The 25,073-nt window shown below is 43.0% G+C and overlaps 1 protein-coding gene across 1 annotated transcript in view; it reads left to right on the top strand.

The window, feature by feature from the left end:
- The window catches only part of LOC136768669 (von Willebrand factor A domain-containing protein 5A-like), a 50,752-nt gene that overhangs the window by 21,212 nt on the left and 4,467 nt on the right, over positions 1-25,073 (top strand). The window contains exons 13-17 of the mRNA XM_066722971.1: positions 7,544-7,770; positions 10,421-10,456; positions 12,541-12,573; positions 19,051-19,107; positions 23,911-23,937. Of these exons, the coding sequence (XP_066579068.1) occupies positions 7,544-7,770; positions 10,421-10,456; positions 12,541-12,573; positions 19,051-19,107; positions 23,911-23,937 (380 nt within the window). The remainder of the gene's footprint in view (positions 1-7,543; positions 7,771-10,420; positions 10,457-12,540; positions 12,574-19,050; positions 19,108-23,910; positions 23,938-25,073) is intronic.

Raw genomic sequence — 25,073 nt, 5'->3', positions numbered from 1 at the left:
GGTGATGTTAATGGTTTGATGGGAAATTATTGATGAAGTCTAGGATTATGATCCCAAATCAGTGTTACATTGTCCCTGTTGCCAGACACGCAGCGATGCTCTTATGTGTTGAAAGTCGCCCTGGATAAGAGCGTCTGCTAACAAATACATAATAATAATAATAATAATAATAATAATAATAATAATAATAATAATAATAATAATAATCCTTTGTCAGCACTGCTAGTGTGTGAGCACAAAGCGCATCACTGTGACAGATCTTACGGTGTATTTGATCTTCTCTTACTGTACAATATGTATGTTTTGTGTAATTCGTCGCATTAACTCTCATCATCATAATATCGCTGTAACACGGCTTTCCTGTCACGGAAGCTGTGCTCAGTCGTCTCTCATTGCTGCCATTTGCCAACAACTAACTAGTTATTGACCTGGTGAGACATATTGTTACTGTAGTGTCTCTGACAGACCGCTGTTCCCTGCTGATTTCGCTCATTTTTAATCAAAACTCTCCTCACTGCTCGCGTCTCTGCTGGCATTTTAAACATGGTGGCTGCGCTCCGCCAAATACCTTTTTGTGGAGATTACTTTACCCCGCCCCCGGCCCTGACGTCACTGGTTCTTAGGTTCCAGACCAGCAAGTTTTTGGTGCCAGAAAAAGTGGCTCCATGCCGCACGGAGCCAGTTCTTTTGTGGTGAAAAAACAAAAATGGTTCCAAATTAGGCACCGGCTCCTTGTCGGTGGAAAAGCCCTATATGTGGACTCCTCACTTTCTCCATCCAAACAATGTGGGAAAGCAATAAAAAAGGCAGACAGAATGTTAGGGTATATTGTCAAAAGTGCAGAATTGAGAACAAGGGCAGTAATGTTCAGACTGTACAATGCACTAGTTAGAGCTCATCTGGATACTGTGTACAGTTCTGGGCTCCACACTTCAAGAAAGATATCGCTGCTCTAGAGGCAGTTCAGAGGAGAGCAAACAGACTTATTCCAGGTCTGAAGGGAATGTCCTACTGAGAGACTGAGGAACTGAACCTTTTCACCCTGGAACAGAGGAGACTACGTGGGGACTTGAATCAAGTCTTCAAAGTCATGAAAGGTATCAACCACATCAAACCAGAGGAGCTTTTCCAGATCAGCAGGGACACACAGACCCGAGGACACAAAAGGAAATTGGGCTTCAAGACATTCAACACAGAAAACAGGAGACACTTATTCACACACAGAGTGTTCACAATCTGGATCTTTGCATCAGTTAGTTATTAATGGACACCATACGAGCACGATGGGTCGAATGGCCTCCTCTCGTTTGTGAACTTTCTTATATTCTTAACTGTATGAAGTATATTCCAGACAGCACTGGGACCTATAGACCACAAAGCACTGGCTCCCGTCTGGGCCCTTTAGTCCACACAGCGCTGGCTCCAGTCTGGGATTAACCCAATTCAACATGCAATTCGCTGAGTGCTTCTGAGGAAAGGTGGCATCCATCAGTCCAGTCTTACCAGGCAGATAGGAGCTCTGCAGTCTTGTCAGTGAGACCTGCATCAGTCCTCGCTACAACGCTACAGCTCTGCTCCTTGTGTTATAAAATACAAGTTAGAGTTAACATGCATTCGTCACCGCGCACACAGTTCATTATGAATATACTTTGTATGAGTGGATACATTTTCATTCATTTTGTGGCATATTTTAACTTTTATTCTTGTTTAAAAACAATGATTATAGGCTAGCCTATTGATTATGCATGCGGCTGTTTTGGGGGTATTTGCGGCGCAGTCATGGGCAGATCAATAAACTGTCGGAGATCTCAGGTGATGTTAATGGTTTGATGGGAAATTGTGCTTATTGATGAAGTCTGGGATGATGATCCCAAATTAGTGTTACATTGTCCCTGTTGCCAGACACGCAGCAATGCACTTGTGTTTTGAAAGTCGCCCTGGATAAGAGCGTCTGCTACAGCTCTGCTCCTTGTGTTATGGGACTTGCAGTGAGAAATGAAGCAAGTGCCTACAGTCCTGCATTAAGCTCAGGAGTCATAGCAGTTACCCCAATTAATTAATTGTTGGTGCTTTTAAACGGCAGTCTCCAACCCTGGTTCTGGAGACCCCCAATTCAGTTGTATAGTCCAACCCTCAATCATTAATATATAAAGATTTGGAAACATTTAATTGATCGGTTAAATATGTTTTTTTTTTCACTAATTTTAACCTAACTGACATTAATGCAACTCGACTGCATCCTTAAACAACCGATTCCTGATAAAAATATTTACACCCTCACAGGGTTGTGGAGTAACGGAATACAAGTAGCCGCATTACATAGTCGGATAACAGAATTTTGAAACTTTGTATTTCTGTTACGTTACTCCTGTCAGACAAGTATTCTGATTACCGAAAGAATAAGAGATTACTGATTACTTATACATCATTTACAATTTTACATCAAAGTGTGCAAGTGTAAGGGAATCTGAAGGGGGCCGAGTGTAATATTTTTGCAACACTGTTTTTATTTAGGTCTCTAGCCAAAGAGCGGCTGATTTTGTTTTGTTTTGTGTGTATTTTTGACTTTGTGTCCTGCACTTCATAGACCTGGATTACGGTCGAGTTTGACTGAGCTGTTTAGTTTTGAAGACCCTTGTCACTGTAAACTCCTGATAATTTGTATGCCCAGGCAATGGCCAGCCTGCAACAAGTCTAAAACAAAACCAGTCACACAAACTGAATAAACTAGTCCTAACCACCGTTCTGTGCTCTTTAACAGAGATCAGGGGATCCTCACATGTCAAACCTTTAACAAACCAATATCACTTAATAGAAAGTAAGACATCAATAATGTGTTAATTGCATAAACAAGATGCATAACATTCCTAACTTGTGGATACTTAAAAATAATGCCCTAATTGCATTGATTTCAAACTGTGTTTTTGGTGCCAGTTGAATTGAAACCGGTGATAATAATAATATGGATAACATGCATGTAATTTAAATCCCCTTTATTATAGCAAGTTGCTTGATCCATGTATCTTCCCAGATAGAACAAAATATACTAGTCTTTATAAGCATTAAACATACTTACAATTTACAGACAAGGTTATCTTTCAAGTTGGAAGCACTGCCCAAGGGGGAGGGGTTTCTGCGCACTTCCGTAGTGTAGCGTAAGGTATACTTATAAATTTAAATTAAAGAAGTGAATTTATAGTATCACCTTATCACGAATCCTGGAATCTTGTAGAACTCAATTTCTGTAATAATTGGACGCAGACACCAATTCCAAAGATATAAATTGTCAAATTTATTCAAAAACAAAGACTAAATGTAGCACTACACTAGTTATACAAAAGGGAAAAACGAATTAAAATTCAACTCTAGATCAACAAATCAAAGACAAATCACTTCCGTGACCAAATCAAAGACCATGGGATCGCATATGATATCACACAAATCGTTAAACAAAAAAGGTTATAAACACATTGACTACAATACCGGTTAGTAAGACGAAGGTGAGTCTCTCGTTAGTATTGTTAGTCAGACATTAAATAACTACGCAGGTTAGTATTTATGTCAGATAACTTCTCGTTATATATATATCAGTCTCATTTACGTTTAGGTGCTGAGAAAGATCCTATCATTACTTGTTACCACAATTTCCCTTAACTGATTATTATTCAATGATTAAGGATAGGCAGGGCCACCTATAATCTGGTGTCTATTAACTTGTGTCAATTTCAGACTAAACAGTTAAACAGGAATGAGAAGATATTTCTTGGCGTTGACAGATTTTATTTCTAAAATTATCAACAAAACAGTTTAATGCAACACACATTTATATTTAAGAAAACTAAATGATATTACACATTCTAGAGTTATGAATCACAGATTAACATTTCTAATTGATTTCTCAAATGTCATGAATCACAAACTCCAAACTGTTAAACTTATCTGAACATCGTCACAGAGAGGCCTCTCTGGCTTCGGGCTCAGATAACAGCGCACGGCACGAGGTCCGTGTGGTTTGGAACAAAGGCTGTCTGGTTCGGCTTTGTCCAAGAACTTCCACTCAGTCGATGCACCTGGAAGTTGGGGTTTCGCGAATGTAGAGTCTTTTCCAAACAGATTTTCCACTGGTTTGAAGGCTCCAAGGTTGTGCACAAAGTCTTCTTTGTAAGCAGGGTCTCTCACCGTACTTATTTGAAGACACAGTCTTTGAGGAAAGCAGGGCCCTGTTCGTTCCAAGGGTCAAGTTTCTTAAGACTCAATAGCTATTTAAATGACTGACACTTTCGTATTCAGTAGACTTAGTCAATTGTCCAGCTGTAAAACTCCACTGATCAGGTGGGCACAGGCGGGCAGCGCAGTCTGTAAAGTTCTTTATTTAATAAAGTCCTTTAAAATAATTTTTCGTACGGCTCAATCTCCTTCTCCCAGTTTAACTCTTCTGTTGCCGGCAAAGACTTGGTTGGTTTCTGGTTCCGGTTCGGGCAACAGAGCTACAGGTTGAGCTGTGGCAGCGAGTTTCTGGCTCAGGTGAGAGAGAGAGAGAGAGAGAGACTGTGTTCTGTTCCTTATTGTCTGTCAGATCAATAGGTGATTGGTTCTTGAGTTCTTGAGATTGGATTTCGGTTTCAGCCCCCAGTGTCCTATTGGAGGGGGGCTTGATTTATGACTGATGTCAATCCATGCCATCTTTTGGAAATGCCGGTTGGCCCGGGTTCGTAGCTCTATGTCGGGATTTCGGCTCTCGTACCTACAGGCCCCTTTCTCCAGACATCTCATAGCAGGATTCCAAACTATTTGGCCTCTTCTCGGTGCCATCCTCCCCAAAACTGTCACTTTGATGCAAACCAGTTCCAAGCTGATGAGCTAAGGAAATCTGATAACTTTGGGGGAGGAGAGGTCTTCTTTAGATCAGTGCTTCAGCTCAGAGCCCAGATGCTCTTATCAAAATACACCCAACATAACGCTACAGTAGGAACCCGATCGAAAACAAGAACGTGAGCTCTCTATGTCTTGTCTCTGCATTAGACCCTTTGTTGTTATTTAACAATTATTATTCTCTTGGTTGGCTTCACGGCTGTGTTGTTTACCACTGTTTACTGTGTGTGTCTCTTGAACTGCATTAGTTATTATTGATATCTAATCCGACTGTTCCCTCCGCGCTCCGGGGCTCTGGTTGCGCTTTCAGTTTCAGTTTCGGCTACAAATAGTACACTTTAAAATGTTTATATAGTGCTATATACACTCACCTAAAGGATTATTAGGAACACCTGTTCAATTTCTCATTAATGCAATTATCTAACCAACCAATCACATGGCAGTTGCTTCAATGCATTTAGGGGTGTGGTCCTGGTCAAGACAATCTCCTGAACTCCAAACTGAATGTCTGAATGGGAAAGAAAGGTGATTTAAGCAATTTTGAGCGTGGCATGGTTGTTGGTGCCAGACGGGCCGGTCTGAGTATTTCACAATCTACTCTGGGATTTTCTCGCACAACCATTTCTAGGGTTTACAAAGAATGGTGTGAAAAGGGAAAAACATCCAGTATGCGGCAGTCCTGTGGGCGAAAATGCCTTGTTGATGCTAGAGGTCAGAGGAGAATGTGCCGACTGATTCAAGCTGATAGAAGAGCAACTTTGACTGAAATAAACACTTGTTACAACCGAGGTATTCAGCAAAGCATTTGTGAAGCCACAACACGTACAACCTTGAGGTGGATGGGCTACAACAGCAGAAGACCCCACCGGGTACCACTCATCTCCACTACAAATAGGAAAAAGAGGCTACAATTTGCACAAGCTCACCAAAATTGGACCGTTGAAGACTGGAAAAATGTTGCCTGGTCTGATGAGTCTCGATTTCTGTTGAGACATTCAGATGGTAGAGTCAGAATTTGGCGTAAACAGAATGAGAACATGGATCCATCATGCCTTGTTACCACTGTGCAGGCTGGTGGTGGTGGTGTAATGGTGTGGGGGATGTTTTCTTGGCACACTTTAGGCCCCTTAGTGCCAATTGGGCATCGTTTAAATGCCACGGCCTACCTGAGCATTGTTTCTGACCATGTCCATCCCTTTATGACCACCATGTACCCATCCTCTGATGGCTACTTCCAGCAGGATAATGCACCATGTCACAAAGGTCGAATCATTTCAAATTGGTTTCTTGAACATGACAATGAGTTCACTGTACTAAACTGGCCCCCACAGTCACCAGATCTCAACCCAATAGAGCATCTTTGGGATGTGGTGGAATGGGAGCTTCGTGCCCTGGATGTGCATCCCACAAATCTCCATCAACTGCAAGATGCTATCCTATCAATATGGGCCAACATTTCTAAAGAATGCTTTCAGCACCTTGTTGAATCAATGCCACGTAGAATTAAGGCAGTTCTGAAGGCGAAAGGGGGTCAAACACAGTATTAGTATTGTGTTCCTAATAATCCTTTAAGTGAGTGTATATTCCGACTGCTTGCTGTGTTTGTTTTTTGTCCACAAGGCTTTTTCCTCAACAGCAGGAGCGCTAACAGCGGCTGTAAAATCCGGTTGAACCAGCCTGAGCCTCGGTGTGTCATAAGAGATCTCATCCGCGTGAGGTGCTCCTCCGCCGACTTGTGCCCGCACTACAGCCCACAGGTGCAGCTGTAGGAGATCTCTGCTAGCCCTCCTGGTCCATGCGTGCAGGCCTCGGTTTTAGATCCCGCTACAGCTGGTGGTCTACTACTCTCAGCCCCTGCGGACCCCGGACCCCGCATCACCTGGTGTCGCACAGCACAGGCAGCGCAACAGGTGCCGCACACTCCCATCACCATGAGCGTAGGGGCCAATGGCAGCTTTGATAGAGTGACGTTTTCGATCTGGTTCCTACGGAAGTGCACAGAAACCCCTCCCCCTTGGGCAGTGCTTCCTTTTTCAGTTAACCGGGGTTGCATTCCCAACCTATCGTTTCAGGTTAGCAGTGATTAGAAGAAAACTGAAACCAATTCCTGCATTACATTTAAATGACTGAACGTGATACACCTTCTTTGACATTAACACATTATTGATATGTCTGATTTATGTTGGTTTGTAAGAAAATTAAGGGTATCAAGATCAGGCCCAGCCCTACTGGAGGGCAAAAGGGGGCAATGCCCCCTCAGTTGGAATATTGTAGCCCCGGTAATGTGCACTCCTGTTACAAAACTGACGTGCGTTGCCACAGATACATTCTGTAATTTTACAAAGCAAATCTTAATTACCATTTTAATTGTTTTAACTGTGGATACAAATATACAATTTCAATCCGTCATACATATTATAATGTTTTGTAACTTCTCTTCTTGAACTCAGCTGCTTTTGTTTTTTAATGAAGAAAAAAAAGTATTCCAAAAGTAGTCTAAAAGTATTCTGATTACGTTACTGACTTGGAGTAATGTATTGGATTAGGTTACAGATTATTTTCAAAAAGGTAATCAGTATTCTGTAACGGAATACTTTTTAAAAGTAACCCTCCCAACTCTGCACCCTGACAACTCACTAACAGTTCATGTGTTTCTGTCATTTTGTCTCAGACTGACGATCCACAGACTCGGGGCACGCACTCTCATCCGTTCCCTGGAGGAGGAAGAGAGGGCGAAAGAGTGGCAAGAAGAGAGGAAGGCATTGAAGAAGAAAGTGATTGAGCTGAGCATTCAGTCTGGAGTGAGCTGTTCTCACACCGCCTTCATCGGTATCAACAAAGACAGCAAGGAGCCCGTGCAGGGACCTCTGCTGCGCAGGAATATACCTGTAGTTTTGAGTGAGTCTCACTGCGGTCTGTCTGTATGCTTTGTTCTTGAGATTGATTAAGTCAAAACTAGCATGTTGCTCTGGACTTTCTGATCAAACATTTGGTTTATTTGGAGATTCAGCCCTGTATTAGAAGATGGAATCAGAATAGAGTCCTCTGATTCTCTAGGCGGTATCAAGTGTTTTCTCCTTTCCCTGAGTTACTGGGCATTCAGTTAAGGCTCTCCACCTCAACACACGGTGTGACCCGTGGGCTGGAGAAACTGGCCTCCAAGCTGGATGGGGAAACCTGATTTCTCCACACACAAGCGACTCTTGTGGCTGCTCATGTTTGGGAAGATAACTGCTCCATCTGCTGTGGGTGTTCTGGGCTCACAGTGTGAAATACAGTGGATCGCTCTGTCAGAGAGTGTGTGTTTTTCATCTCATACCTCCTGAAGCACCACAGCATTTGTAGCGGTGAGCCACCTTGAGGAATTGGTAATTACAAATTGGGGGAAAAAAGCAGGCAAATGTAGATCTTCAATGAAAAACTGTTTTCGAAGTACAGGAAGTCCTCGACTTACAGCATTTCAACTTATGATACGTTGGATCCTTGCACTTACAGCACAATGGTAAATCGGGAGGCACAATAACACACATACGTCCCCCTGACTGCTTCCAGTGGTTTTTTGTACTAAAGCTTTTAGTAAAACGATCCGATCCTGGATCCAGGCTGTGAGTAGAAGTGGACCTGCTTCGTATTAATCAGACTATACAACAAAAAATCTATGGACATTCCTTTAAGTGATGTCATTTTCAAACATCAATTTTCAGAAAGTTGTGGTTGACATCCATTTTTAATCCATTTTGTTCTGTAATTGTTTCTTAAATGAATAATTGTATGTACTTTCTGCCGGAAAGTTCAAGAGAACAATGGCTACTAAATGGTTTCACTAGGGTCCAATCATTGTCCTGTAGTCCACACATTGCTCTCCCCATTCTGGGCCCTTTAGCCCATAGAGGACTTGTTCCAGTCTGGGCCCTACAGTACACTACTGGTCAAAAGTTTTAGAACACTCCAATTCTTCCAGTTTTTATTGAAATATAAGCACAGTTTTTAAGTACAGTTTAAGTTTAAGTACACCATCAAAAGGCACTTGGAAACTGGAGGAAACTCTGACAGGAAGAGGTCTGGCAGACCCAAAGCCACAGCAGAATCAGAAGACAAATTTCTGAAAGTCGACAGCTTGCGTGATAGGTGGCTCACAGGACAACAGCTTCAAGCACAGCTTAACACTGGTCGAAACAAGCAAGTCTCAGTTTCAACTGTGAAGAGAAGACTTCGAGCTGCAGGTTTGATAGGTGGAATGGCAGGAAGAAAGCCGTTGCTAAGATGGCTCAGGCAAGCCTCTTTTTCTTATTTTGCCATGAGGCACTGCCAGTGGACTACTGAAGACTGGAAGAAGGTCTTATGGACTGATTAATCAAAATTTGAAATTTTCGGTTCAATACGCAAAGTTTTTGTACGCCGTTGAGTAGACGAAAGGATGGTTCCTCAGTGTGTGACACCAAATGTCAGACATGGAGGAGGAGATGGAGTGAGTGGCACCCTGAACCAAAACGGCTACCACAGCATTTTGCAGCGTCATGCAATACCCTCTGGTCTACGCCTAGTTTGTCAGGGGTTCATCCTACAGCAAGATAACCCAAAACATGGGATGAACTGCACAGAAGGGTGAAAGAAAAAACAACCTACAAGTGCAACACATTTGTGGGAACTTCTGTGGCAGTGTTGGGAAGAACTTTCCGAACAATATTTGATTTCCATTGTAGAAAGAATACATTTAGGCAATAAACTGCATACATTTCAATAAAAACTGGAAAAATGGAGGTGATGTAAAACTTTTGACTCGTAGTGTACATATACGTATCTTATTAAATATGGTGTTTATGGTAGTTTCTATAAAAAGTTGGGCATAGTACAACATTGTTTCTATGGGAACATCTGGTTCCACTTTATTTAAGTATACAATCTTTTCCTGAGACGTAACTTGCTGTAAGTTCAAGGACTGCCTGGGATCTAATTTCACTCCAGTATATTCAGATCACACAATTGCTTTTCCTCATCTAAAGAAAAATAAATTACCACAGTCAATGTGGATCTTTTCCTACACATTAGCTCAGTGGTTGTCAAACCTGTCCTGGAGTACCACCTACCCTGCTGGTTTTTGTTCCAACCGAGCTCTCAATTACTTACTTAAACCCTTAATTGAACTTATAATTTCCTAAATCAAAACCTTTTCATTATTTGTAACAGTACATATTATCTTATTAAGGAACAAACTTTTTTATCAGCTACACAATGTAATAAGCCAGATGTAATCTAATTTCTTCAATTAAGGGTTCAATTAAGTAATTGAGAGCTCGGTTTGGAACAAAAACCTGCAGGGTAGGTGATACTCCAGGACCAGTGTTGACAACCACTGCATAAGCTGATCATCCCTTTGATGACCCAGACACAGCGCCGCCCTGTGGTTTGTGTGCTGATTCTTGATGATCAGTTGTCAGCCGGTGCACAAGTGTTTCTGTTTTTGTTCCTTTCCCGTAGTGTCCTGTTTCAGTCAATCAGTCCATACCTGCTGTAACCATGTCTTCCATTTATTCTTGTTTTGTTTCAGGGGATGCCATAGAAAATTCAAAAAAGGCATGCAAGTGTAAGTTCATCCCCAGTGCTGGTAAAGTATAATTATTTTTAATGTAGGCCTACTGCACTTGAGTATGTAGGGATATAGAAATTACATGTGGAAAGTGTGTGCTCTCTGTAACTAATAGGGATAGTTCTGAGGAGAAGAGATTCATTTTTTATACATTAATGAGCATCTGTCCTAACATCTCCCTTATACTGAAATTACTTTTGTTTTAAGTGACAGCAATGCAGAATGAAAGTTCAAGAAAACAATGGCTACTAAATGGTTTCACTAGGGTCCAATCATTGTCCTGTAGTCCACACATCGCTCTCCCCATTCTGGGCCCTGTAGCCCATAGAGGACTTGTTCCAGTCTGGGCCCTATATTCCAGACAGCGCTGTCTCCAGTCTTGGCCCTTTAGTCCAGACAATGCTGGCTCTAACTGGTCCATACAGTCCAGACAGCGCTGGTTCCAGTCAGCCCTGGGCTGGTATTTCCCACAGAGCAGTGTGCAAATGGCCAAGCTGGCTTCAGTCATCTAGTTTCCTCAGCTCCATTATCTTGTATTGAGTATATTTGCAAAAACAAATTACAATAGGCTAGTTTTGTGAAGGCAGGCTTCACACACTGAATTGCTTAACTGTGTATCAGTGCTCAAAACTAATGGTAGTTTACTATGGATTTTTTTTTTAAATAAGACTTTAATCCCATATTACCTTCATGAAATTCCATTTTCTGGCATCAGCTGTTTTCAAATGCATAGTAAAATAAAAAAGTAAAATGTTTAGTATGATGATGATCTACACTCACCTAAAGGATTATTAGGAACACCTGTTCAATTTCTCATTAATGCAATTATCTAACCAACCAATCACATGGCAGTTGCTTCAATGCATTTAGGGGTGTGATCCTGGTCAAGACAATCTCCTGAACTCCAAACTGAATGTCTGAATGGGAAAGAAAGGTGATTTAAGCAATTTTGAGCGTGGCATGGTTGTTGGTGCCAGACGGGCCGGTCTGAGTATTTCACAATGTGCTCAGTTACTGGGATTTTCACGCACAACCATTTCTAGGGTTTACAAAGAATGGTGTGAAAAGGGAAAAACATCCAGTATGCGGCAGTCCTGTGGGCGAAAATGCCTTGTTGATGCTAGAGGTCAGAGGAGAATGGGTCGACTGATTCAAGCTGATAGAAGAGCAACTTTGACTGAAATAACCACTCGTTACAACCGAGGTATGCAGCAAAGCATTTGTGAAGCCACAACACGTACAACCTTGAGGCGGATGGGCTACAACAGCAGAAGACCCCACCAGGTACCACTCATCTCCACTACAAATAGGAAAAAGAGGCTACAATTTGCACAAGCTCACCAAAATTGGACAGTTGAAGACTGGAAAAATGTTGCCTGGTCTGATGAGTCTCGATTTCTGTTGAGACATTCAGATGGTAGAGTCAGAATTTGGCGTAAACAGAATGAGAACATGGATCCATCATGCCTTGTTACCACTGTGCAGGCTGGTGGTGGTGGTTTAATGGTGTGGGGGATGTTTTCTTGGCACACTTTAGGCCCCTTAGTGCCAATTGGGCATCGTTTAAATGCCACGGCCTACCTGAGCATTGTTTCTGACCATGTCCATCCCTTTATGACCACCATGTACCCATCCTCCGATGGCTACTTCCAGCAGGATAATGCACCATGTCACAAAGGTCGAATCATTTCAAATTGGTTTCTTGAACATGACAATGAGTTCACTGTACTAAACTGGCCCCCACAGTCACCAGATCTCAACCCAATAGAGCATCTTTGGGATGTGGTGGAACGGGAGCTTCGTGCCCTGGATGTGCATCCCACAAATCTCCATCAACTGCAAGATGCTATCCTATCAATATGGGCCAACATTTCTAAAGAATGCTTTCAGCACCTTGTTGAATCAATGCCACGTAGAATTAAGGCAGTTCTGAAGGCGAAAGGGGGTCAAACACAGTATTAGTATGGTGTTCCTAATAATCCTTTAGGTGAGTGTATGCATCTATCATATGTGAAGGCTTTAGTTCATAAACTCTACATTAATCGTTTGTTTTTCTCTAAATGTTTTCTTGTTCTTTGCAGATATGTCTCCTACCCAAAAAGGCCTTTGTGGAAGTAAAGTACTTTTATTGATTCTCACTCTTTATCTTCCTGTCTTTCTCAGATCAGTAGCATTCACCACACATACACACATATATAAATCAATTCATACAGGGAATGACTGGGACTGAATAACGGCCATGTACATGGATACAAAACATAATGGACATAGAAACAATAGCTTATAGTCAGGATGAATCATAAGGAATTTAATTAATATAGGGTTGTTGTGTGTCAAGGACTGACTCATGTAAATAGAAGGGCTTCAAATGAACTTTAACCTGTTGAATATAATGTACAAATGCAAACTTCAACCTAAATATACATATCCCAAACTAATTATTTATCATGTGAGGGCCATGCACAATAACTAATGCTACATACTACAATTCATATTAAAATCTCACCTTTCTGGTAAAAAATAGTTATACATTGGTGTACTGTACTCACTTTTAGAACACAAGCTCAAGTACATAGTACAAATATGAAATGTATATGCCGTAGTTCCTTTTCAACAAATGTTGACAAATAAGGCTTCAAATTACTGATCTGTCTGCATCATCTTATTGGTACAGTTACTTAGCCTAGTTAGCAAACTCTGTCATGCATAGAAATTGTGCCATGCCCTGAGACCCTTCTGCATATGTGGCTGTAAATAGTTTAATTAAATAAAAGGATGCTGATCTGATGTTGCAGTGGACAAACTGTTTTATTTATCATTACAGTTATTGTTTTATTAGTAAGTACTTTCGATTGGTTTGGGACTTTAAACTAGTTTTTCCATTTTATCTGGTATCAATATCCGAAGAAATAATAATTGCTGAATAAAGTCCTTTCATCTAGTGACCCTAAAACAGCAATTCATAATACATTTTACAAATTCCAATTTACAAATTACACAAGTACAGTAAGTGACTTCCTACATCCTGGACGGTGAAAGCTAAGTGCTGTCAAGATGTAGGGTTACAGACGAGGGCTACGGGAAAGGGAGCAAGGAGGAAAACAATCAAGAACGCGAGAAGCATAATAAAACTGTGAAGTGCTATCTAGCAGGGATAAAGACTAATATTACAAGTACTGTCGGAAAAGATGCGTCTTGATTAAGCGCCAGAATGAGGTCAAGGACTCTGCTGTTTTGACTTTGATGGGCAGGTCGTTCCACCATTTAGGTTCCAGGGATGAGAAGGAGCGGCTCTGGGGGAAGGAGAGTGGAGAGGAGGCAGAGTTAGTCTCCTGGCACTGGAGGAGCGCAGTGGTCTGGAGGGGATGTTTGGAGAGACAAGTGTCTGAAGGTAGCTTGGTGCAGTGTGGTCAAGACAGCGGTAGGTGAGGGTCAAAGTCTTGAACTGAATGCGTGCCGGTATCGGGAGCCAGTCGAGGGAGCAGAGCAGTGGAGTAGCGTGTGCGAATCGTGGCAGAGAGACACCAGACGAGCCGCAGAGTTCTGGATGAGCTGGAACGGCGGGGTAGTGGATGCAGGCAGGCCGGCCAGGAGGGAGTTGCAGTAGTCCAGGCGGGAGAGGACCAGTGACTGGATGAGTAGCTGAGTCGTGTAGTCGGTGAGGAAGGGACGGATCCGGCATATGTTGCTCAGGAAGAATCTGCAGGTCCGTGTCAGTGTGGTGATGTGCTGGGTGTAGGAAAGCGCAGGATCGAGGTTGACTCCTAGATTTTTAGCGGAAGAAGAAGGAGAGTGTGTGGTGGATTCCAAGGGGATCGAGATGGGGAGGTCAGTAGAAGGTGAGGAAGAGTGGGGGAAAAAGAGGAGATCCGATTTGGAGAGGTTGAGCTTGAGGTGGTGCGAGTGCATCCAGGCGAAAATAGCAGACAAGCAGGAAGAGATGCGTGAGGGGATGAGAGGGTCAGAAGAGGGAAAAGACAGGAAGATCTGGGCATCATCAGCGTAGGAGAAACCATGGGAAGCGATGAGGGGGCCCAGGGAGCGAGTGTAGAGAGAGAACAGGAGGGGGCCCAGGACGGAGCCTTGGGGATCGCCTGTGAGTAGAGGTTGGGGGGTGGATGAGGAGCCTCGCCATGTCACTTGGTAGGACCGGTCACTGAGGTAGGAGGAGAACCAGGTGAGAGCAGTCCCAGAGATCCCAAGGTCAGCGAGGCAGGAGAGGAGGATGGAGTGATCAATGGTGTCAAATGCTAAAGAGAGGTCAAGGAGGATGAGGACTGAGGAGAGGGAGGCCACCCGAGCACGGCTGAGGGAGTCAGAGACAGCCAGGAGAGCCGTCTCAGTGGAGTGAGCTGTGCGGAGGCCGGATTGCAGAGGATCAAGGAGTGAGTGTTGGGACAGAAAGTCTGAGAGCTGACGGTGGACCGCCCGCTCGAGAGTCTTGGAGAGGAAGGGAAGTAGGGAGACAGGGCGGTAGTTCTGAGGAGAGGTGACATCAAGGGTTGGTATCTTGAGCAGTGGGATGACAGCAACTTGTTTAAATGCAGAGGGGAAACAGCCAGAGAGGAGTGAGGAGTTGAGGAGGGAGGAGATGAAGGGGAGAAGATCAGGAGCGGTTACTTGGAAGAGACGAGAAGGGAGAGGGTCCAGGTCTGTCTGCTCAGTTTAGTAGCTCTGCACTTGGGTCCTTTCTCTATTAGCTTTATGGTCCTCTCATGAGGCAACCGTGACAGAACACTTTGCCTAATCATGGACCCAGTAGATCTCCTCTTTGAGTTACGCCAGGGAGACCGTCCCTTAGTAGAATATGTTAAGGAATTCTGCGTTTTAGCCAACCAGACGCAATTTGACGAGGTCGCTCTAAAGGACATTTTTCGTTTTGGATTCAACAAGTCTATATCCTACCAGATCCCTTATGGTAGATGTGACTGGTCCCTGGTTACATTTATTACTTCTGTTCTTTTGTTGAATGACCCGACCTGGGTTGCGTCCGTCGCCGAATCAGAGGTCCTGATCCCGGCCGCTCCCAATGCCGAACCAGAGGTCCCAAAGAAAGGGAAAAGAAAAAAGAAAAAGGTACCAGCTCCAGTCCCGGCCGCGTCCGCTGCCGAACCAGAGGTCCCGACCTTGGCCACGTCCGCTGCCGAACCAGAGGTCCCGACCTTGGCCGCGTCCGCCGCCGAGCCAGAGGTCCCGATCCCGGTCCCGAACCCGGCCGCCGCCGCCGAGCCAGAGGTCCTGATCCCGGTCCCGAACCCGGCCGCCGCTGCTGCCGATCCTGTGTCTACGGCTTCCATGCCTCCTGCTGCTTCCACGGCACTACCTCCTGATGCTTCACCTCCCGAAACTACTACAGCTCCCAAGACTCCGTCTTCTACGGCTCCCAAGGCTTCCATGCCTCCTGATGCTTCCACGGCTCTGCATCCTGATGCTTTCACAGCACCGCCTCCCGAGGCTGTTACTTCTCCGCCTCCTGTGGTTCCCTCGGTGCCGCCTTCCGCGGCTCTGCCTCCTGAGGATACACCTACAGATGCTTCTATGGTTCCGCCTCCTGAAACTGCGCCGTCTCCAGTGATACCGGCTCCTGTGGTCAAAGCTTCTAAGGCTCCGCCTCCCGAGGCTCTTGTAGCTCCGCCTTCCGTGGCTCTGCCTCCTGAGGCTACACCTACAGATGCGTCTACAGCTCCACCTCCTGAGACTGCACCGTCTCCAGTGATACCGGCTCCTGTGGCTGAAGCTTCTAAGGCTCCGCCTCCTGAGGTTCTTGCAGCTCCACCTTCCGCGGCTCCGTCCCCTGAGGCTCCACCTCCAGACACTTCCATGGCTCCGCCCCCTGAGACTGTGTCGCCTCCTATGATGCCGTCTCCTGTGGCTGAAGCTTCTAAGGCTCTGCCTCCCGAGTCTCCCACGGCTCTGTCTTCTCTGGCTTCTATGGCTCCGCCCATCAAGACCTCCTTGGCTTCCACGGCCCCTGCAATTTTGCCTCCCGAGGTCCCTTCGGTTCCGCCTTCCCAGGCTCTGCCCCCAGAGGAATTTACGACTCCGCCTTCTATGGCTTCCACGGCTTCGCCCGTCAAGACTCCCCTGGCTTCCACGGCACTGCCTTCTGTGGCTTTCACAGTTCCTGCAATTATGCTGTCCACGGTTCCTGCAATTCTGCCTCCTGAGGTCCCTTCGGTTCCACCTTCCCAGGCTCCGCCCCCAGAGACATTTACAACCCCATCTTCTATGGCTCCGCCTACTGAGGCTTTCATACCTCCTGAGGTATCAACCATATCGCCTCATGAGACTGCGCCTCCCTCGGCTCTGCCTTATGAGGCTTCTACTGCTCTGCCTCCCTTGGCGCCGCCTCTTGTGGTTCCGCCTTCCTTGTTGCCGTCCCCTGAGACTGCAACTCCTTCAGCTCTGCCTCCAGTGGCGCCACCTTCCTTGGCGTCACCTCCCGAGACTACCAAAGCGCCGCCGCCTCCCGAGACTTCTGAGGCTTCAACAGCTCAGCCTCCCGAGGCCTCCACAGCTCCGCTTCCTACAGCTTCTGTGGCTTCGCCTTCCCAGGTCCCGGCTTCTGTGGCCTCATCGGTTCCGTCCACCGAACCTCCAGCACCTCCTCTGCCCAACCCAGACCCTACCTCTTTCTGGAGATCACCTTCCAGTTCTCCAGACTCTGCATCTGTCCGGAAACTACCTTCCGGCTCTTTGGATCTCACCTCTGTCCTGCAATTGTCTTTCAGACCTCCTGACCCTGTCTTTGTCTTGTGGCCATCTCCTAGGCCTCCTGAACCCGTTCCTGTCCTGAGGCCATCTCCCAGACTACCTGAAACCGTTCCTGTCCTGTGGCCGTTCCTCAGACCTCCTGAACCTGTTCCTGTCCTGAGATCGCCTCCCAGACCTCCCGATCCCGTACCTTATCTGTGGCCACCTTAAAGACCTCCAGAACCCAATCCTATCCCATGGCCGTCTTTCAGATCTTTTGACCCTGACTTGTGGCCACCTCCCAGACCTCCCGGCCTTGCCTTATGGCCACCCTCTTGAAATATTGCCCTTTCCCTCCTTCATGTCTTCTGTTTCCCCACTACCTTTGGTCCTGATCTTCTGTCCTGTGGCTTTCCCCGCTGTATCCAGTCCTATTCGGCTGCGCCGAGCGTGGAGGGGCGGGTACTGTCACAGTTCCCTAGCCCTGACCCTCTTCCTCCACTAGAGGCCGCCAATGTTCTCTTGCCTTTTCCTGCTCCCTTCACAGCTTTCCTTTTTTCATTCTATCAATTAACATTCCTCCTCACCCTTGTGCACTTCTATTCCTGTCCTTTGTTCTTATTGGTCCTGCTCTTGTCTTCTTAGTTTCTGGTCTCCTTTATAAACCCCTCACTCCCCTCACTGCCCTCACTCTGGGCAAAGTGTTGTCAGCTCTACCTGCTTCACCTAGCCTTGTTCTCCTGGTTCCTTGTTCTCCTTAGCTTCTTGTCCTGTAACCTTGTGTTTCTCTCTCGCTTTGTGTTCTGTATCTGTTTCTCTTGACCTCCTGGACTTTGACCTTTTGCCTGTGACCTCGACCTCGCTATTGGATTCTCCTTGGTTTCTGTCTGTTCAGTGTAGTAGCTCTGCACTTGGGTCCTTTCTCTATTAGCTTTACGGTCCTCTCACGAGGCAACCGTGACACTTCTTTGATCTGATGGGGCAGGCTCCTGCTGAGATGTGATGGTCTTGGTCAGCACCTCTGCAGACGTGTGTCCTGCCTGCCTGTAGCCTCTTTGATCTGTGGCAGAGGAGTGAACTATTTTGTAGTTTTTGGGTTGCTGGGAATCGAGATTTCTCCTGAAAATGTTTTGAATTGTATATGATTTATAGGGCTCTATAATACATTTAAATGTTATCCTGTTACAGACAATTGTAATTATCGAATGTACAGTTTTTTCCCAAGATGTAACTTGCTGTAAGTTCGAGGACTGCCTGGGATCAAATTTCACTCCAGTATATTCAGATCACACAATTGCTTTTCCTCATTTAAAGAAAAATAAATTACCACAGTCAATGTGGATCTTTTCCTACACATTAGCTCAGTGGTTCTTAAACCTGTCCTGGAGTATCACCTACCCTGCTGGTTTTTGTTCCAACCGAGCTCTCAATTACTTACTTGAACCCTTAATTGAACTTATAATTTCCTAAATTAATGCCTTTTAATTATTTTTAACAGTAGGGGTTTTAAGTTAAGTATAAAATTGGAACATATTATCTTATTAAGGAACAAACTTTATTATCAGGTACACAATGTAATGAGTCAGATGTAATCAAATTACTTCAATTAAGGGTTCAATTAAGTAATTGAGAGCTCGGTTTGGAACAAAAACCTGCAGGGTAGGTGGTACTCCAGGACCAGGGTTGACAACCACTGCATAAGCTGATCATCCCTTTGATGACCTGGGGTCACCCAGACACAGCGCCACCATGTGGTTTGTGTGCTGATTCTTGATGATCAGTTGTCAGCCGGTGCACAAGTCTTTCTGTTTTTGTTCCTTTCCCATAGTGTCCTGTTTCAGTCAATCAGTCCATACCTGCTGTAACCATGTCTTCCATTTATTCTTGTTTTGTTTCAGGGTTTTTCACAGCAATGCTAAATAAGGCAAGGATGTGTACCTTCCGCCCCAGTGCTGGTAAAGTATAATTATTTGTAATGTAGGCCTACTGCACTTGAGTGTGTAGGGATATAGAAATTACATGTGGAAAGTGTGCTCTCTGTAACTAATAGGGACATTTCTGAGGAGAATAGATTCATTTTTTATAGATTAAGGAGCATCTGTCCTAACATCTCCCTTATATTGAAATTACTTTTGTTTTAAGTGACAGCAATGCAGAATGAAAGTTCAAGAGAACAATGGCTACTAAATGGTTTCACTAGGGTCCAATCATTGTCCTGTAGTCCACACATCGCTCTCCCCATTCTGGGCCCTGTAGCCCATAGAGGACTTGTTCCAGTCTGGGCCCTATATTCCAGACAGCACTGTCTCCAGTCTTGGCCCTTTAGTCCAGACAATGCTGGCTCTAACTGGTCCATACAGTCCAGACAGCGCTGGTTCCAATCAGCCCTGGGCTGGTATTTCCCACAGAGCAGTGTGCAAATGGCCAAGCTGGCTTCAGTCATCTAGTTTCCTCAGCTCCATTATCTTGTATTGAGTATATTTGCAAAAACAAATAAGAAAAGGCTAGTTTTGAGAAGGCAGGTTTCATACACTGAATTGCTTAACTGTGTATCCGACGGAATACAGAAATTGTGCCACGCCCTGAGACTCTTCACATATGGGGCTCTATAATAAATTTAAATGTTATCCTGTTACTGACGATTTTAAATATTACTAAATTATTAATCACTAATACAAATCTCACAGGAAGCAGCATGAAAGGGTGCCACAGCAATAATTACTAATAATAAAAAAAAAAAAAAAAACGGAATACATAATTTATACTAATCAGTTTCTATGGGTATATATTATTAGAAAAAAATAATTATTTACGAGAAAATGTTTTATTTATTTTACATTTGAAGATTTAAACCATTAAAAATTACCATGCATGTACATTGATGTCTTCCTGCTCTGCTGTTGCTTCTCCTTTTCTGCTACTAATTCTGCTACTAATTCGAACTGGCTTGAACCGGACCGGGCTGCAGCTCCTCTTGGCTGGCATAGCAGCAGTACTACCAAATAAGTCAGTAATGCCTCAGTTTCACTGGCTTAAGCATCTGTGCTGTGCCATGCCATGCTGTGCTGGACATGTCCCAGAGCTTTTTTGTAAAACCAGGCCATTATGAAGTCCGTCCCCTCTTGTGGGAGAAGTAGCAACTGTGGGTTTGGTTTGTGTTAAAACAGAGACAGGAAACGGTACGAGCGATACAGCCTGATGTGGAAGGGATTACTGTGTCTATTTTATTCTTTCTGCTTTACATGATTGTAAAGAGCTTAATAAATACACATTTCTGTTAAGAGGTATTAGGAAGAGCTGAACGTGTAGCGACAACAATATATTCAGACAAGCATGTTCACATAAGAATACGTTTCCATGTGCAACAATAACAATACATATTTGCTATTTAGTATTATTATCATCATCATTTTTGCTAGTATATATGTATTGTAAACAGCACAACGTGACTCCCTTCACTTATTACTCTTTCTGCAGATTTGTAACCGCAAACAATACTTTTTGCCATATATTTTATAATTTACTTAGCAGACATCCTTAACCAGGGCAAGTTACAGTTGAAACAAAATACACGTTTCATGATTAATCATCCAGATACAATATAGCAGGTTATAATTGAACTAAAGTGTGTGCGTCTCAGTCATGGCGTTTATGGACGCATTTATTAAACCAGTCCTTAATGTTTTAGAGGGAAACGTAGATCTGCTGTATTTATTTATTCATTCATTTAACTTGTAAATGGGCACACGTTAACTAAACCATGTTCACCTTCATACTGTTATACAACAGACCTGCACACCATCCACAGGACGACACCTGAAACACCGTCCAGTTGCTCATAAAATATCAATAAAATCGGCTGCTACCGATCCGATTATTATCCTTCAATTTATTTTAACTAGTCACGGCACTGCACCGGTCCTGTGAAATCCAAGTTTTTAATGCACTGGGATATTAACTGTAAGCCGTCATTGTTTCTATACATGGATTTCACTCCATGCTGCTAATAAAACTGTAAATTCTTCATGATCCCAGACGGCACTTGAGATTATATCTCCCAACATAATGTAGCTGATCTCTTCCCTGTCTGTCTGCAAGTCCAGCACACATCTCTTCTGAAAGAGAAGTGTTTCCTCAGTGGGTGACAGACGCTTACGGTCACGTCTGGCAGCAGATAGTTAACCGTCCACAACACCTTACGTTTAATCCAGTGGAAAAACACCCGTTTAAGCATCCGGACGTGTCCACCCGTGGAAACGGGGCATTAGCTTCCTAATGTTGCTGCATCTGACTCAAAGGACTTTACATTTTTTCTCTCTTAACCTTTTCAGCCCCATTTTTGTGTTTTTTATTGTGTTTTTCCATGATTTTTAACTAAATTGAATCAACATCTCTTAGCTCTGTCACTGTCAGCGGGCGGGGCTATGGGTTGCAGCCAGTTCTATTTCGCTAAGGGAAGTCTGACGTAATCATGCTGTATATCACTGGAAAGCCTCGTATAATAGAGATATAAAATGTAATAATCCGGCCCGGTAATGGGCCCATTAAAATATACATTGAGTGGGCTGGACCAGTCGAAAATAATGTCGTTTTTTTTTCGACCAGCCCACCGGGAACTTTCCCAGTGCACCAGATGTCCACTCCACTACTTAATTGATAGATCGGTAGATTACACTTGTTGGAAATCTGCACACCAGAGGAGGCTGGTTCGAGGCAGAGGAGGTTGCTCCTCCTCTGTTTTTGAGAGACAAGATGGAGATCAAAATAATAAAAAGAGTAATTGGTTGAAATAAACCATTACCAAATGTCAGTATCATTTATAAAATAATGTATCTTTTCTTTGGAAAAAATCCATTATTGAAATTCTGATTAAAATGCTTCAACAGCGACACCTGCAGGCAGAGGGGAAGGGGAGGCTGTGTGAAGTGGTGGTGGGGGGACAGAGGAGGGCAGGACTGTCCTCCTTACGGGGGGATCGCTTATATCAATTTAATGTACTTCAATTTTTTTCATGCTAATCTGTTATTGGCCAAAACACATAAAATAATTCTCCAAGGGAGGACATCCTCCCTAACCAATCAACAACCAGAATACAATATTGACATCGCGTTCATCCAATGATAAGTTTCAAATTTCATCTTCAATTCTCTACCACTATATTGTACGTGAGTGTGAGGAACTGGTTGTAAAACGATAGATAGTGATAGATACAGTACCATATAAGAGAAATTATAAGTGCAAATTGCGATCCACTTTTAGATGTTTCAGATTTACGTTTCCCTTCTTTTTCTCAAGAAGTAGCTAGCTAGTGTTAGCTTTTACTTCTCTTTTGCTCTTGGAAGACAGGATGCAACAGGCCAGGTATGAAGATAATCTCCCAACATGTAAAGTGAGTGGAATCCTCCCACAAGCAGAAGAACTCATAACACACTTCATTTTTGCTTTGTTTTTAATAATTCCAGATTTTCATGGTTTTTGTTTTTCCTTTTTAAATCAGAGGGTGTTGTGTATAATTCCCACTGTAACATAATGGGTGCTGTGTCACCCCTAATTGGACTGACAGGCTTCTAGTGTCACATTACACAAACACGAGGTTCATTCCCATCCAGAGCCCACAGTGATTAGATGTGTCTTTCCCTCTCGTTTCCCTCCCCTTTTTATATTAATCTTTTGTGTTGCAATATGATATATGATAATATGATATTTGTTCCTTATGGAAGATGGGGATAAACTTCTGGTGCAATACCTTACCTTAGTTTTATAGTAAGTTTGCATTAGGTTACTAGTTGGATAATTGCTACATTTGAACATCAGAACAAAACATAACTTGAAAATAAGAAAGTAGAGATAAGTAGCCAAGTAGTGCAAAATAACACGATGCAGTGGGTTGGTTTTCCTCCTGTTCTCCACAAATGTTTGAGTCATCAGCCGCCACTGCTACATGCTGTTTTCAAGTCTCCCTAGGCTGCAACAGACAGTTGTTACGGTTGCAAAATGTCATGTCCGGAAATTGGGGAAAAAAATAAATAAAAGAATGTCATTGATAGTGAAAATAATGTATTTGCTTTACATTGAGTCTGATGGTCTCAAACAAATATGTCGTAACCTTGGAATTTACATTCCAGTCCAATTTTATTATATGAACTCTTAATGCATCATGCATTTAATTATTCATCTTCATCCCTGATTACTTTTGTTTCTTGATAATGATCAAGTGAAATGAGACCTGGGTGTCTCCCACTAAGATTTGTCTGCACATTATTAGAAATTCATTAATTTACTTGCATGGTATAATACCTTAATGTTTTTGCCCTCACACTGTGTCACACCAAAGGAAGAAACAAGAAGCTGCGAAATTTTTCCCTTTCAAACATATATTTCATGAAATTGTCAAAAGTGTGTGAACACCATACAATCTTTTAAATGTAAATAAACTGAAATGTGTTTAACACAATGATAAATGAAACTGAAAGAGGTTATAGTCAAAGGATCAATATCCCATCTATTGTTTCTACATACTCCTAATGGCATTGTCTCCTGCCACCTACCTGCTTACACAATTACATTACATTAGTGAAATGCAATTCACAAGATCACAAGTTGTTTCAGATGACTGAAAAATGATAGTATGCATGAAATGTAACCCACAATCTTGCAATTGTGCAATGATTTCAAAAGTATTGACAAGTTAATGGCTTACACACAACTGCTCATTATATGAATTCTAATAATCATTTTTCTTGTTTATTTGTTTCCAGTGGCTCCGAGTGCACCTGCCAAAGAAGGTACTGTGATTTTGAAACTTTTATTTTAAATACAGATTGACTAGGTTGATACTAGTGTAGTTTGAAGGTGTTGATGCCAGGATTTGTTCATATCAATCAACATGGACAAAATGCATATCGACATCATGACCCGCTGACTAAATGATTCAGTTGGTTATAAGTTACCATTTAAAAAATAAAATAAAAAATAAATAAAAAATAATGGTACAAAGGAGAGGAGCACATATGACAAATTTAGCCTGTTTGGGTCTGTGAAGATTTCCGACTTATATAAAGGGGGAGAATAAATCCTCTGTTTTTAAGTTTTATAATATGACATGTAAAATTCAACTAATTAAGGTCAATAGAAAGTACTGACAATATGTCTCGTGCTATGTTAAGTAATGTCTAAAATGTTTATTTTAATGTTTTTGTTATTTTAGTTTATTTTAATCAATTTAATCTTTTAAGCTTAAAACTATTAAATGCATAGTTGACATCTATTGGATCTGAATTTCTTATTTCTTAGCAAATGCCCTTATCTAGGGCAACTGGACAACAATGACAAAGTGCACAATCAATTTTAGCACTAGCTCTAACAGTAGCATTAAGACATTTTATATCATAATCTAGACTCAATTCACAAGTGCTGTGAATACCTGTTGTAAATAGTTTGGTGAAATGAAAGGATGCTCAAGCATTCCATTTTAACTCACTGGACTGTTTTCCAGTTGGTTTTCATAGCTTAATGACTAAAAAGGTACATATTTTTTGCATTCTCTTTTAAAAGGTGTCACACCAAAGGATGTAATAGCTGCTAGTGAAGTGCAATAGTTGGTTCCATTCATAATAAAAACATCCCCCTCTGGTCACATCAATATTGTCTAAACTTCCTGATTGATGAAGGACCCTTTTTGTCCACATTGGTGTCCAAGTAAATACACATTTTAAATGCACAGTATAGTGTCACACCACGGGATTTTGTCTTTGCCGAACACACACATCCTATAGTCACCGTTTAGAAATTCCATAAGAACATTCAACCCATCGTGCTCATTTGGTGTCCATTAATAACTGAGTGATACAAGGATACTATCCAGGCTATTTTTAAATGTTCCCAAACTTTCAGCTTCAACCACATCACTGGGGAGTTTATT

Source organism: Amia ocellicauda, chromosome 14 (assembly GCF_036373705.1).
Source record: "Amia ocellicauda isolate fAmiCal2 chromosome 14, fAmiCal2.hap1, whole genome shotgun sequence".
NCBI classification, from domain to species: Eukaryota; Metazoa; Chordata; class Actinopteri; order Amiiformes; family Amiidae; genus Amia; species Amia ocellicauda.
This window is presented reverse-complemented; position numbering and strand designations above follow the sequence as displayed.